The sequence below is a fragment of the Ornithodoros turicata genome, chromosome 6 (genome assembly GCF_037126465.1).
Source record: "Ornithodoros turicata isolate Travis chromosome 6, ASM3712646v1, whole genome shotgun sequence".
Classification (NCBI taxonomy): domain Eukaryota; kingdom Metazoa; phylum Arthropoda; class Arachnida; order Ixodida; family Argasidae; genus Ornithodoros; species Ornithodoros turicata.
In genome coordinates, this window is record NC_088206.1 from 45,800,898 (window position 1) to 45,816,213 (window position 15,316).

At 46.8% G+C, this 15,316-nt stretch overlaps 2 protein-coding genes across 2 annotated transcripts in view; both read right to left on the reverse strand.

The window, feature by feature from the left end:
• Positions 1–15,316, reverse strand: part of LOC135398565 (uncharacterized) — a 168,598-nt gene that overhangs the window by 17,991 nt on the left and 135,291 nt on the right. The window lies entirely within an intron of this gene.
• LOC135397449 (uncharacterized) lies at positions 8,945–13,447 on the reverse strand. The gene is made up of 5 exons (XM_064629056.1): positions 13,396–13,447; positions 13,144–13,172; positions 10,930–10,965; positions 10,785–10,845; positions 8,945–10,453 (listed from the first exon to the last, which is right to left on the reverse strand). Exons 1-5 carry the CDS (start codon positions 13,445–13,447, stop codon positions 9,582–9,584), a joined length of 1,050 nt encoding a protein of 349 aa, XP_064485126.1. The 3' UTR covers positions 8,945–9,581.

Consider the following 15,316-nt stretch of genomic DNA (forward strand, 5'->3'; position numbering starts at 1 on the left):
TACCTCCCTCCTGTGCAGTATTTGCGTGTGTTTTAGTGCGCTTTGTAAGACAATGCGATGACAGTGGTTTCTGTGCAACACATTGTCGATTTCCTGGAAGAGTTTTGACGCAGAGAAGACGTAAACGGCGTAGGGGCAAGAACGCACTGTGAAACGCCTATCGGACTGCACGTCGCGAATGTTTGCAGGTATGAGTGATGACCGTGATGTTTTGATTACTATTAATTAGATGTTTCATTTAAGAAACTTAGGAGAGACTTGAAGAGAAACAGGACGGGGGCGTATGTCGCGACCTGCATGGAAAACAGGAGTGTCATGTGTCATCTTCTCTGAGAAAATACAAGATGTGAGGTGGCCAACGAACGAAAGCTCCCTGTGATCCGTGAGTGGTTGTGCACAGTAGGCATATGCTTTGTCTAGACACAGTGAGTGATCAGACTTATACTACGTAGTATGTGCATGTAGAGATGTATTGATTATTTCTTTCTGCTCAGTGTATGCTTTTAGCAAAATAAACTGTATTTACTTGAGTAATATGTGCATTTCTACGCATTATTTTCGTTCATGCATTCAGTGGTCCCAGCTGCTAAGTGGCCGGATCCCGGACTACTTAGCAAAGGGACCACTTGATCAATTCCACTGGTTCCACTTCAAGTGGGACCATCGTGAAGCTGGTTCCAATTTCAACTGGTCCCAGTCACTAAGTGGTCCCACTCCAGATTTTCGCCTGGGTTGGGATCGGGGCCTAGACGGGTCCCACTGAAACCCCATCCGTCAAGTGGTCCCACTTCCTGACTGGTTCCAGATCCCAAGCAGTCCCCATCCCAGAGTGGTTCCCTACTGGGACCACCTGGGAGTGGGGACCAGGATGAGACCTGTCTCAAAAACCACTTTGGGCTGGTCCCACTCTAGATTTTTGCCTGGGTCCGAAGTTCGCAGCTGTGTCCTTGCTGCAGGTTGCATCACGTCGTGCAACGGTCGGCGTCTTGGTCGTGGTTGGTTAGGCGGACGCCGCTTATTTTCAAAGCAGTTAGTCGGTTTGTCTCCTTGGCTGTGATACATTGTGACATCGCTGGAGTTGTAGAAGGCCGGTGTCTAGACTGAGGGGCAGTATGAACGCATCGTTGACACCGTACAACTTTCGCAAGACTTGTTAGTCGGGGCATCCGTGCACAGTTGACATCCGCCGATCAGCCATGAAAATGCCGGTAAGCAACAGGCTGCGCATTGTGTACCTTTTCGGGCACGTTTACGAAATATTTTTCATACTTGCAGCACAACCACCTCTCGTAGGTGCCTCAGACGAAGAAAATGATGTTCTGCGCGTCTATACCGGTAATTCACCTTTCCGTGATTGCGTTTCTACGCCCTGTTGCACTTTCCTCCGTGTGTAATTTTCCTCCGTGTGGAACTGTTCTTTCTTTCAGACTTAACTGGTGACACTTCGTCCTCCGACTACACTGGGGGGAACAAAGTGATCTGAATATTTCGGGTAAGGACATTTCAAATTATTAATAGCAGCTGGTGTTCGTTTACTGCGATAGCTTAAAGGTAAGCCCTTATCAACTCGTGTATATACCACACTATTTAATTCGCAATAATAAATTGGAAAGAGAGGCACATGAACACGATAAAAACACGACACTTGAATGTAGAAGAGTGTGAGCATGTGAACGTGTGTCACAAATTATTCGATTAATTGTAGAAATGCTTAAATGTCTGCACTGATCTTTTCCTTTTTTTTACAAACCTGGGTGCAGAGAGACTGCTATGCAGAGTATACATGCGTGTTACTGGGATCGCAATTAATGTGGATTCACCTGCGAACCTGGATTGTAATGCAGGGCAAACAGTTTTGTCTTGCCTTTATATTTTGGCGACTTCATGGGTGCCTACTTCATCCCTTACCAACATAAGTGTGTAGCAGCGTTCATACACTCTAAACCCGGTGGCGGATAAATAAGGGCTATTTTTTTGCAAATTTATAGCGCTTACTCTGAGGCCGGATATATCCGTCACAGGGGATATCCGCCACGGCTCCTATACGCCTCCACTGTTATGCGTTGCGCGTTTTATTCGCTTCAACCGGTATGCACTATATGCTAGGTTTCCAATCACTACACTTCACACACCTGTGTAGAAAGCGGCTTCAAGCTTTATTGGCACAAAACACACAAAGATCATGTACAGCACCACTACTTCGGTATCTATCAGGCCTGCGGGTGTATTTCTGACAAGACAAGGTAGTTGTGTTCTTAAGGTACTGGATTTTCACAAAAAGAACTGTATTACAGCAATGCGAGCGTGGCTGTTGCAGGTGATCTTGTTGGAGACATCTGCAATGCAGAAGAACATTTTTTTTAAATGCTTCTATCAAAATGCATTGCCCAGATGCCAAATTAGATACAACAGCAACAAAAATTAAGCTGAACAATTTCGTGCCTCAACATGCTGTTCCCTTGCCAATACAACAAATCAGTTTTAGAGCAGGTAACAGTACTGTACCAGAAGCACCAACGTCTGATGAACTTGAAGGGCACTGTAGTGGATGAGGTACTTCAACACATAAGGACTTCTTCAATTGAGCTTGAGGGACCAGGGTCACTATGATAAAAGTAATCTGAGTATGATGTCTGTCTCACTTTTGTAGGATGCAGTGAATATGATATCTCTCAGTAGATTATAATCAACAGAACTAAAATAAGAGTGCAGTTATGAACGCTGCTATGCACACTTAGGATGGTAAGCTAAGGGATTACGTAGGCGCCCATGAAGTCGCCAAAATATGAAGGCAAGACAAAACTGTTTGTCCTGCATTACAATGCAAGTTCGCAGGTTACAATGCAAGTTCGCATTAATCGCGATCCCAATAAGACGCATGTATACTCTGCACCCAGGTTTGTAAAAAAAGAAAAGAAAAAAGATCAGTGCAGACATTTAAGCATTTCTACAATTAACCGAATAATTTGTGACACACATTCACATGCTCACACTCTTCTACATTCAAGTGCCGTGCTGATATCGTGTTCATGTGCCCCCTTTCCAATTTATTATTGAGAATTAAATAGTGCGGCATAGACGCGAGTTGATAAATGCTTACCTTGAAGCTATCTCAGTAAACGAACACCAGCTGCTACGAATAATTCGAAATGTCCTTAACCGATAATATTCAGATGACAGTGCCCCCCCCCCCCTAGCATGTAGTCGGAGGACGGAGTGTCACCAGTTAAGTCTGAAAGAAATAAGAGCTTCACACACAGGAAAATTAAACATAAGTGCAACATGACGTCGAAACGCAATCACGGAAAGGTGAATTAATGGTATAGACGCGGTATAATCAAACTCAAACTCAAAAACATCATTTTCTTCGTCTGGGGCAATTAGAGAGGTGGTTGTGCTGCAAGTATGGACAATATTTCGTAAACGTGCTCGAAAAGGTACACAATGCGCAGCCTGTTGCTTACCAGCATTTTCATGGCTGGTCGGCGGTTACCAACTGTGCACGAAGGCCCGGCTGACAAGGTTGTTGTTTCTTGCGAAAGTTGTACGATTTCAACGATGCGTTCATACTGCCCATCAGTCTATACATCGGCCTTCTACAACGCCAGCGATCTCATAATGTATCACAGCCAAGGAGACAAACCGACAAACTGCTTCGAAAACAAGCGGCGTCCGCCTAACCAACCACCACCAAGACGCCGACCGTTGCACGACTTGATGCAACCTGCAGCAATGACACAGCCGCGAACTTGGGAACACTGGTAGCGCCACGATTCTATCCGCCACACTGTTTCGCGAGGCACTCAACAAACAAAACAAAGAAATACGTCCACTTTTCTTTCAGTGAACACGTGTGGGAAGCTTGTTTTTTTTGTCTTGTTATTGCGTTCTTTTTGTTGTAGTTAACGTTTCGGTGGTGTGGCGGATAAGGCTGGCGGACAATTAACAACAGCAGCAAAATATGCGCCTCTTATCCGTCCTTTATCCGCGACCGGTCTTAGAGTGTAGCTTCACTCATATTTTAGTCCTGTTGATTAAAATCTACTGAGAGATATCATATTCACTGCATCCTACAAAAGTGAGACAGACATCATACCCAGATTACTTTTATCATAGTGACCCTGGTCCCTCAAGCTCAATTGAAGAAGTCCTTATGTGTTGAAGTACCTCATCCACTACAGTGCCCTTCAAGTTCATCAGACGTTGGTGCTTCTGGTACAGTACTGTTACCTGCTCTAAAACTGATTTGTTCTATTAGCAAGGGAACAGCATGTTGAGGCACGAAATTGTTCAGCTTAATTTCTGTTGCTGTTGTATCTAATTTGCCATCTGGGCAGTACATTTTGATTGAAGCATAAAAAAAAAGAATAATGTTCTTCTGCATTGCACATGTGTTCAACAAGATCACCTGCAACCTCGAAGTATTGGTGCTGTACATGATCTTTGTGTGTTGTGTGCCAATAAAGATTGAATTCGTTTCCACACAGGTGTGTGAAGTGTGGTGATTAGAAACATAGCATATAGTTAAACTAGTGCCTGCTGGTTGAAGCGAATAAAACGCGCAACGCATAACAGTGGAGGCGTATTGGAGCCGCGGCGCATAGAAGCCGTGGCGATTAACACCTGTGGCGGATATATCCGGCCTCAGAGTAAGCGCTATAAATTTGCAAAAAAATAGCGCTTATTTATCCGCCACCGGGTTTAGAGTGTAGGACCCGATGGCATCACAAGCCCTTAAAAACCTCCCGCCGCAAGCGCAAACGCGCCTCCTTGATCTATACAGCAGCATCTGGATCTCTGGGACTGCCCCCCTTACTTGGAAGCATACCATCCTGGTTCCCATCCTCAAGCCTGGTAAACCTCCCTTTCAACCTGAATTCTACCGACCAATATCCCTTACCTCCTGCGTTGCCAAGTTAATGGAAGTTAATGATGGAACCCTTTGCGTCATCACTGACATCCTCAATGGCAGAACCACTCAAGTAAGACTCAGCCGTTATTTGGGTCAATCCAAACCTTGCCCTACTGGATTACCACAAGGAACCGTCTTAAGCCCGCTGCTGTTTAATGTAGTAATATCTGGGCTTCCTCAAGCAATCCCCAGCCTCTCCCCTGCAGTGCAGCTGATCATGTATGCAGACGATTTCACAATATGGACTGTTGGCAGGCGACTAGCACAAATGAATCGTAACATACAAAGGCCATCAAGGAATACTTCGACTCCGTGGGACTCTCCAGCTCAGCCGAAAAATCCTCCTACATGATTCCTATCCTCCTACATGATTGTCAAAAAGAGACGAAGAAAGGATTCAGCCAGCCTCAATATCAACGGCATAAAAATACCCAGGGCGAAGCAACAAAGAATTCTAGGCCTGATTATGGACGACCGGCTCTCATGAAAACCGCAGGCAACAGCCCTCATGACAGCAACTGCCCAGTGCCAGAATGCCCAGAGAAGACTCTGTGGAACGAACTGGGGTTCCTCTCCGAATACCTAGCTCCTCCACGTACACAGAGCACTCACGCTCTCAAGAATATTATATGTACTGTCATACACACTCCCCAGCGATACCAGAATGCAGGAGATTGAGCGCATAAACAGAGGCGCCCTCAAAACTCCTCTTCGCTTACCACGAGCAGCAAATAACGCTGAAACTGACCTGGAATCTAGAACCCTCCCCCTCCAGAAAAACCGAAATGGAGAAATTACTCATCCAGTTTGACCTACATAGGTCAACACCAGTTGGAATAGACATCCTTGAACGCGTCAAGTCGCAGAAGCACTACCACTTCGCAAACCTCGTTCACACCTTCTCCCTGTCAGCTAAACCAGTTCCTGAAACCCCTGAGGCAATGCCACCATGGCTTGTCCGTGAAGTAAGCTTTAGGATGGCCATAGCACACTTACGGAAGAAGAAGACAGTCCCTGCAATCGTCGCCAAATCAATTGCCTCCGACTTCATTCAGACGACACTCGACAACCACCTGAAGATGTTTACAGATGGCTCTGTCCTCCAAAAGCCCAGATCAAGCACTCCCGCCTTCCACATTCCAGCCCTTATCTTGGAGCGGACGCATCACCACCCAAGTCTCCTCGTCAACTGCCGAGCTCATAGCCGTACAACGTGCTCTGAGGAACCTACAAACACTTTCCCTTCAACCAGCAGTCATCCTCACTGATTCCCGCTCAGCCCTTCTTCGGATAACCACCAAATGCACGAAGACACCGTGGGCATAGACGGCAATGAACAGGCGGACAACCTTGCAACAGCAGCGCACATAGTTGACGCAAACCTACCTACCCCGACTGACCCTGACGCCACGCGTACGGCAATAAGGGACCATATCACCATGGTTCACCGCCAGACAGCAAACCCTTTCGACACACTGCCACGCTTATACATCGCCTGAGACCGGGAAGTGCCTTCACACCAGCGTTCCTGCAAAAACTCGGGTGAACAGAGTCACCGTACTGCAGCAGATGTAGGGAATTATCTGACATATCCCATATTCTCATTCGTTGCGGAAGATGTCACAGCGAAAGGCAATCCCTACTTCAACGTCTTCAGGACGCAAGCACCAGTCTACGCTCTTCTAATGAGCTCACACACCTTCAAGGGTCAAGAGGTAGCCTAAGAAATATTCGGGACGCACTCCTCAGCTTCCTAGAAGACACCGGGCTCTCATGAACGTTGTAATTTCATCCATCCCCCAACTCCTCTCCTTCCGCTTTCCTTTCTTAACTGTTTCCTTTAACCTTTTAATCTGATTAATATTTTCCTCCCCTACTCCCCTCCCTTGGAAATGTAACTTGCCGCCACTATTCTGAGCAGGTACATCACATTTCTTTTCCTAATGAACGTCACTACCACCACCACAACCCTTCACAGTTTCTAGTTCTCCCTTTCTCCAGTTGACGGTGTCGCCATCTATGTCTGTACACAGGGGTGACATAAAGCCGCCATTTTTGTAACTACCCTCAAGCGGGTGCTTCTTGCAAAACCGCTACCTTTTCCTGATCACACGTCATAGAAAACGTCATTTTAAGGTCATGTAACTTTGTTTGCATGTCGTTTTACCGCTTGCAGACATATTCCCGTCGGCATAAAGCCAAGATATGAACGTATTTTGCCAGCGTAAACTATGCGATGCTTCTTCAGCGAAATGGTAGCCCATAGCATCGGCTCAGTGTGTCTTAACGCGCGATCGTCATCTTCGGAAGTCGTGAAGAGTACCAGGCCTTATGTACAAAACTGCACATTTAACTGTGAGATTATCGGATAAAAATAATTACCGTGCTCAAAAGACTTCCAAAACGTCGTGAAGAAACAATAAGCGCTTTCTTTACAAACGGTGTGGCCGCCAATCACGGGCGCGGCCATCTTTAATTTCTCGTGTGCGTTGACGTTTGCTGTGACGTGCGACCAGGACCTGTCCAGGATGCATTACATTCGCCCTGCACGCTTTCGTCTATGCCACCCCTGTGCCGCTGTAAAGCTGGTAAAGCAGTGTTGAACACATGCGCAGGAGCCAGAAGAGGAAATGGCGGCGACTGAAATGAACTGAAGAAATGTAAACTACGGGAGAATTACACTGTACCAGAATGAACAGTTTTTTCTTCTCCTTCTTGAGACAGCGAGAGACGGTTCCAGACCTGCACGTCGCTTGTCGCTTTGACCACATATGACCGGCATGTGACCGTCAGATTAGCGCAGTATTGAACGAACACGTCGGCGAGTGTTCGGCCATCGATTCAGTTCACATTTATTACATGATATGCACAAATCAATGACATGCCAGACGCGTTCAACCCTGTACATAGACAAATAAAAGCGGATGCTATGAAAGTCTGAAAGATGTAGCTGCCGCCTCAATATAATTCCAGAAAACATGCACAATCGGTCATTAGACGACGTATACTGAAAGGCGCCAGAAAAATTTCACGTGACTGCAGCGAGCTGGCCGCTTACCTCGCCGTTGGAGTCGGTGACATGATGTTATGACGTCATGGAGAGTGAACGAATGAACGATTCTGTGAACCGAACTGAACGGAATGAACGAGTTCAACAAAGTGAACTGGATTGCCCATCACTGTGCTGAGAACCGTGTCCAACTGTGCCGAGACACTCGGCACAGTTCTCTTACAAGTTGGCACAGGACGCATATTTCCCAAGAGCGTTAGCCGTGACGTTACCCACCTCTGTGAGGCCGACAAGGCGAGCTCTTTCAGTAGCACCACCCACCATTATTAGCCACGAACTTAAGCTGATGCCCTTGATACCTCCAACAATGAGTCCTGCACTTTTACTTCAGATCACGTCAAATTGCAGCCTAAAGTGCTGTGGACTTTTGGCAACGTAAACGAGTCAGCTGCGCTCAGCACGACGACAGACATGAATCGCCCTTTTTACACCAACTTCGAGGTTGTGGCTGGCTTCGTTATTGCTCTCAACCCTCCAGATACCACATATTATGAGGTTAAGGGGAACGCAAGGGCCTTTTTTTCGCGAGCTCCTGCCCATCGTTCTTGGCACTTTGTTTTCTTCTTCTTCCGCTTTGGCCCTTTTGAATTGCCAACTGTAGGATCGGGGGGGGGGGGGGGATATGTTTATTGAAAAAAAAGGGGCAAGAGTAATGCCTGCCCACATCCACATCTAAAAAATAATGCTGCCCTCGCCCTAAAAAGGAAGAGCAGGGGTTTGGGCCTATTCCTGGACGTTGTCATTGCCACGACAGGCGGAACCCCGTTGGGTGCCCCGCCCGGTGCCCGCCTATACTTTGATTAACAGAATGACACTTTGAGTGACGAAAGTGACAGTTTTCGTGTCGCTCGGCTTTCGAGGATGCCACCCTAATGCCGATTTTAAAGACGTATTCACGTGAAGTGTCAACGTGACAAGTGAATGTGCTTCATATCATATTACGACACACGCACAGATACGCAAAATAATAATTTATTCATGTCAGTAATTTATTTAGGGTCAGTTTGCCTCGTAGAAGCCACCCATACACCTCAGTACCATTATGTGGAGTCCATAGTCAGCTGAAATATTGAAGATTACAATCGCTTTGAGTTTGAATTCGAATAAATATAAAAAATAAAATATATTGAATTCGTCACCTGACGAATTCTGCTACTCCCACAAAGGTCCCCCAAAACCCCCACAAAACCCCACAGAAAGGAAAAATGAAAAGGTGAAAAGATAAAAATAGAAAAACCCATCCCGCACCCCTCCCGGCCACCGAACTGAATGTGCACATGTGTAGCTGCATCACCTAGAAGTGAAATGAATTGCCAGAAACTAACAGGAACGGGGAACTCGACGACACATGCCCAAAATGCGGTCCATATCACTGCGCGTTATGATGTTGGCAATCGCTTTCTTGCTCTTAATTGGAGCGCTTTGTTGCGATTCTCCCATGGTGGTCCATGTCATATGTCACAGAGCCCTTATGTCACAGAGCATATGGCAGAGAGCTTCGAGTATGTGGATAACGGAATTCATTCAAGGTGAAGCCGATTTTAATAGGAAGGAACTGCGAGAGGTACACACAATTATACAGCATGTCCTTCTAACTGTTCAATCAGAATTTCGCATTTCTGCCACGCGTCTCACATTAGATTTAATGGCAACATTAATAATGTCGTTGCGGAGGAAAAAATCAGTGGCCACCACGTTGGCGCACTTCCACCACTCGTCCCTGAACCATTTTGTTACCTCGCCGTTGACTTCCTGCGCAAATTCCCGATTGGTGACCGTGTAAAAGGGGAACAATGCGTGCATTTCCGCCATAGAAACCGTCTGTGTCCCCGGAAGATGCAAACATACTCTGTCCTCGAGGTATTTTTTGAGTTTTTGTACACTCCGTGCTCCTGACCAAAGTCGATGTGATGCCGGCAGGAAGTACTGCGAGTTGGCTTGAACGGACTTCTCCTTGTAGCTAACGATAACTTTTCCCTTCACTTCGCTGCAGTTGCCCATCAACTCACCAAGAGTTTTGCGTGCGGCGTCTTTGTGAGCGATCACGTCTTTGAGCTCTTCTACTATTAGTTTTACTAAAGCCTTGTGGTTGCGCTCACGATCTGGACATGTGAATTCGAATCCCCTTATAAATCGGTGGAAGTCGACGGCGACAATTTCACCGGTGGCTCGTACAAACGATTTCACGGTTCGCAATAACTCCTTAACCGTGATTTGACCTCTGATGTCTTCTCGGTTAACCCAGAAGTCTGAATTGTAGGCTCGAACTCTGATATCGAGGAATCTTATGCCATAAACGAGCTGGCTGAAAATGTCCTCTTCTTGATAGTCGAGTACGTTCTCAATAGGTACGATGATTTCTGGCTTGAATGTGTCGTAGTTCCCAGATTTGTGCGTTCCTGGTAGCATAACTTGGTTGAGCATAAAGCCGGACAGCGCCTGACAATTGTCTCGCATCCACGTTGGCCTACCTGCACAAAAAGAAAAAGAGAAAATGCAGAAATTCAGTAAGTCATTCAGGAACCCACCGAGATCGATATACAGGGTGTTTCACGAAAAATGATCCAAAATTTAAAAAAAAAATCATTGCACACCAATAAGACGGACTTCATAGTGTTACCAGTGGTGTGACTATCCCCGGCCTCCAGAGGAAGAACGATGTGCCTGTGACAGTAGCCCGCCAGCTCGCGCATCTCAGTTCGGCCTATCCGCTGAGGCGCGCCATTTATACTGATGGATCGGTAGCGAATGGGTCATCAGCAGCGGCCTACTATACGTCTCGCAGGTAAACCGTGACCTCGCCCTCCGACTTCCCTATACAGTGTCCTCCACGGATGCGGAGCTGCTCGGACTGCTTGCCGCTCTGCGGCATATCGCTGAATCTGTACCTGATGCGTGGGTCGTCCTCACAGACAGCAAGGCGTCTTTGGCGCTCCTGTCAGCATACCACCCGAGCGTCGTGAGTGATCTGCGTACCATGGTACTTCAGGAGTACGCCCAACTCTCCTCGGTCGGCCACCGTATCTGCCTTCAGTGGGTACCCGAGCATACAGGGCTACACGGAAACTGTGCTGACGCGACTGCGAGACGCGCCGCGCTTGATGCGGCCACACCGGTGCCCCTACTGCTGTTCCCGGTGTCTGCGTGTCGCCTCCTTATACGGCGTCTCTGCGGCGACGGCACCCGCCAGTTTGTTGTAGACGCTATCCGACCTAATGCGTTCCCGCAGTCCATCGACCCCTCACTGGAGTTTGTCATCGGCTGCCGCTGTACCCGCGAGGAGGAGCGGCATCGTCTTCGGCTGAACGTTGCCCTCACCCGTTTACTCCTGTTCAAAATGGGCCGCGTCTCATCTCCCACTTGCCCCCTGCTGCGCCGTAGAAGACGATATCTCTCATCAGCTCCTCCACTGTCAGCGTCACCACCATCAGCGGGCCGTGCTCTGACAACACCTCTCAGAGCTTGGGTGCACGGACGGATGGACAGACGTTTCTCTCGCAACACTCCTTGGCCCTGTGCAGCGAGCTAACTAGTGGAGAGTCACAAAAGCGGTGCCCCGCTTTCTGCGTGACACGGGTCTCCTGGGCTCCCTGTGAGCCGAGTGTCTTTTTCAATTTTTCTTGTTTTCATTTATTTATTTATCTTTTTGTTATTTTCTTTTCTCTTGTTTATATTTTTCCTTTCTTTTCTTCTTTTTTTAGGGACTAGCAAGCCGGCGTGCTGCATGGCTGACCTTTCCCCTTTCTTTTTTTCTTATTTTGCTGTCAATAAATTCCCCCCCCCCCCAGTGGTGTGAGGATATTCAAACTATCTTTGTTTTGTAATAAATTAATTAAATAAGTAAAATTAATTAGTCAGTTTTTTAAGTATAAGGATTAGAGCCAAAATGTCAATGAGAAAGTTGTAGCGGGCGATACAACGAGACGAAACCCGTTGATTGCAACTTTGTACCTCTAACGGATCCTTTTTAGTTTTTTTTCGCCTCCAAGGACTAACTCCCGGGCTTGCAAAAAACTGACGCGGGACCTGTCGCAGAAGCGTGAAGAGTCAATGTGAAGCCAAAATGTCAAAATGTGGTGGTGAAAGGGCTCGCTGTTGTCAAAATGTCAATGAGAACTGTGACTAGTCTTCGTTCAATAACAGGACGCTCGAGAGCGCTGTGATCCGGCGCTCCTCGTGCGACCGCGACAGGTCCCGCGTCGGTTTTTTGCAAATCGGAAAGTTAGTCGTTGGATCCGGGAAAAAAAAATGATCCGTCAGAGGTACAAAGTTGCAATCAACGGGTTTCGTGTCGTTGTATCGCCCGCTACAACTTTCTGATTAACATTTTGGCTCTAATCCTTTTAATTAAAACTGGCTAATTAATTACACTTAATTAATTACAAAGCAAAAATTGTTTGAGTATCCTCACACTACTGGTAACACTATGCAGTCCGTCTTTTTGGTGTGCGATGAACTATTTTTTTAAACTTTGGCTCATTTCTCCTGAAACACCCTGTATATGCGGCGCTGCGCCCATGATAGTACAATCCACATTTGTACACCACTGAGATGGCGCAGTATCGCAATGTTTCTGGATTACGGAGGCGCTAAATGGTGCACAACGTGCGTTTCTTTTCCTTTCTTTTTTTCTTTGTGACAGCTGTGCTACGTTGCGGACAGTGTAAGTTTTCTAGGTGGTGCATTCGAAAAAAAAAAGGGAGTCGAAATAGAGTATTGAGCAATTTTACACCCCCTGCTGCGGGTGAACTCTCACCAAACACCCATGAAACTCTCTGTTTGTGCGTTTCGATGTTTTGATGCTTTAATAACTCTCTTCAACTTGCGCTTGACTCCGTGGTAAGAGTTAAGCGCGAGGCATCTGCATATTCTTGGACCGTTTTCCTCCTTGTCATTGCGCAGTCTAGCAACACCGATATTGAGGCCATTGAATTTGAGTGTCTAAGCTCAGCGTGCATCTCTGCTTGTCGTGCGGAGACTTGTGAACGGTCTATTGGCGATGTTCTCAAACCGCGGAATAATATTTTCTTCGAAGAAGAACGTTTTCGGCGTGCTGAGGTGTAATGAATGCGACGACTGCAAATCATATAGCTGCGTGGCTGCGTGTCGTCTACTATGTACTCAAGGTAAGTCTGAAAGAAAGGTCCGTTAATTTGGCGACACTGCTAACAAAATAGGGTAGTCGTTGGCCTGTACTTTGTTCACAAATATGTGTTTGAGAGTTTCGTTGTTTTCATAAGTTTGGAAGTATACCTTTGTGTTGTGTTCTAAAGAAACTTCTCTGAAGGAATTTTGACAATTATCAAGGCCATCTGAATGACGATAAGTGAAATACTATTTTAGCTAGGACACTGTGTACATGTTAACCAATGGCAACGGTATTGCAGAATAGTCTGGCTTTAATGGAACGCACTGCAGACGACGAAGGTGACAATTTCCCCTGAGAGGCTGGCATAGCTTGGCATGACTCTCGAATGAGAAACCAACTGTGCAGGTGGAGGTTCCCTGCACTGGTAATGGGGTAGGTATTACTGCCGTTCTGTGTTAGTATTTCATTCATGTGTATCATGTTAATGATAAGTGGTGTCAGTGTTCAGCTCTAACGCTGTCGTTACTAAGTTTCAGATTGACGAGTAGTTTGCACAGCACACTGAAAAAAAATGAAGAAAGAGAGCTGCTCCACCTCCACAAAGGAAGAAAGTACTATGCAGATAGCAAGGAAGAGAAATCCTCATTGTATCCTCTCCATCCCCAGCTCACTGGTCTATCTACATTGACTCCAAAGCCGCCCTACAAGTCATTCTCTACTCTACAGGATCGGGATGCCTATCTCCAATGGTGCATGACGTCCTTGAAGTGTACACTTCTGCCGCATCACGGGGACACGACATCCAGTTGCAGTGTGTCCCTGGCCATTGCGGTGTCCCCGGAAATGAGGCTGCGGATGAAGCTGCCAGGCGTGCCCATCTAGCGCGTGGCGTTCGCACGCACCCCGTCTACTTCACAAGAGGGGATGCAAAGAACACGATAAACGCAGTAGTGAAGCGTCTGAGCGGGGAGCACTGGCGTCGATGCGTCCCAGTTTCCTCACTACTGCACAAAGTGGATCCGGACCTGCAGTTTTTAATGCCCTTAGCGCTCCCCTGGGCCGTTACCTCCATCATTCACCGGCTCCGCCTCAATGTGCCATATACCGGCCGCCTCCTCTTTAAACTTGGGAAGGTTTCCTCACCGAATTGTTCTTAGTGCGGGGTATTCGAGGACACTGAGCATGTTATCAAGGCCTGCCCTCGATACAGAGCGCCTGGTCTTTCCCTTGAGGCGGCGCTAGCCCGCCTCGGCAATCGCCCTTTCTCTGTTGGGAAGGTTCTAGGCTGCCGACCTGCCCATCACCAGGTGACGGCATTGCGCGCTCTTGTGGACTTCCTTACCGGTTCGAACCTGCTTGACACTCTGTGACAACTTCTGTGACACTGTGTTCGCGCGGTATCTGACATTATGAACCAGTGAGTGTTTCTCTGTGCCTAACGTCTCCCCCTTTCCTTTTCCCCGTTTTCCTTTATGCTTTACCTTGCTACACCCACTCTACCACTTTCCTGTTTTGTTTGTTTGTTCTTCTCTTTTTTTCTGGCTCTATCTTTTCACCCACAAACGCGTTTTGGAGTAGCCAGTTCTGACTGGGTCGGGACCAACCTCTCCATATTTTCATTCTTTTTCCAATCCAATCCAATCCAAGAGAAAGGGAACAGTTGTACAAAAGGGTAGGTACAGTGCTGGACAAATGTTTATGGAACACGCTCTGGAGCATATCTTCCTCAGCGTAACACGATAGCAGCGAATGGCACCGTATACAGACTTGGAAACAGGTGACTGGGTTAGGCACATTTCTGTAAGTCCGTGCGGTCCTATTCCCTGCTAGCGTGTCACTCTGAGGAAGGAATGCGCCGAAGCGAGTTCCGTAAACTTTTGTCTAGCACTGTACTAGCATCAATCAATTTTTCCACAGATATGACTCAAACCATTCATTTTCCTAGCACTGTTTGTTTGGCATAACAAATGGTTAATTAGCGAACATATTTGACATTTGATAACGTCACATATCGCTACTGCTTGGATTCTCATTACCTGTATTTCTGTTGCAGATTATTACACAGTAGGAGTAACTTATGTCTTTGCTCATCTGCTGAAGGAGATCAATCTGAGGAAATTGTGTAAATGCTTATCTTATTTCATGTGCTTTATAATAGGTATACTGCAAAGTGCGTACACATGCCTATTTTAAGCAAGCTGTATTTTGTAGCCTCATATACGATGTGTCCCAAATTGCATGTGGG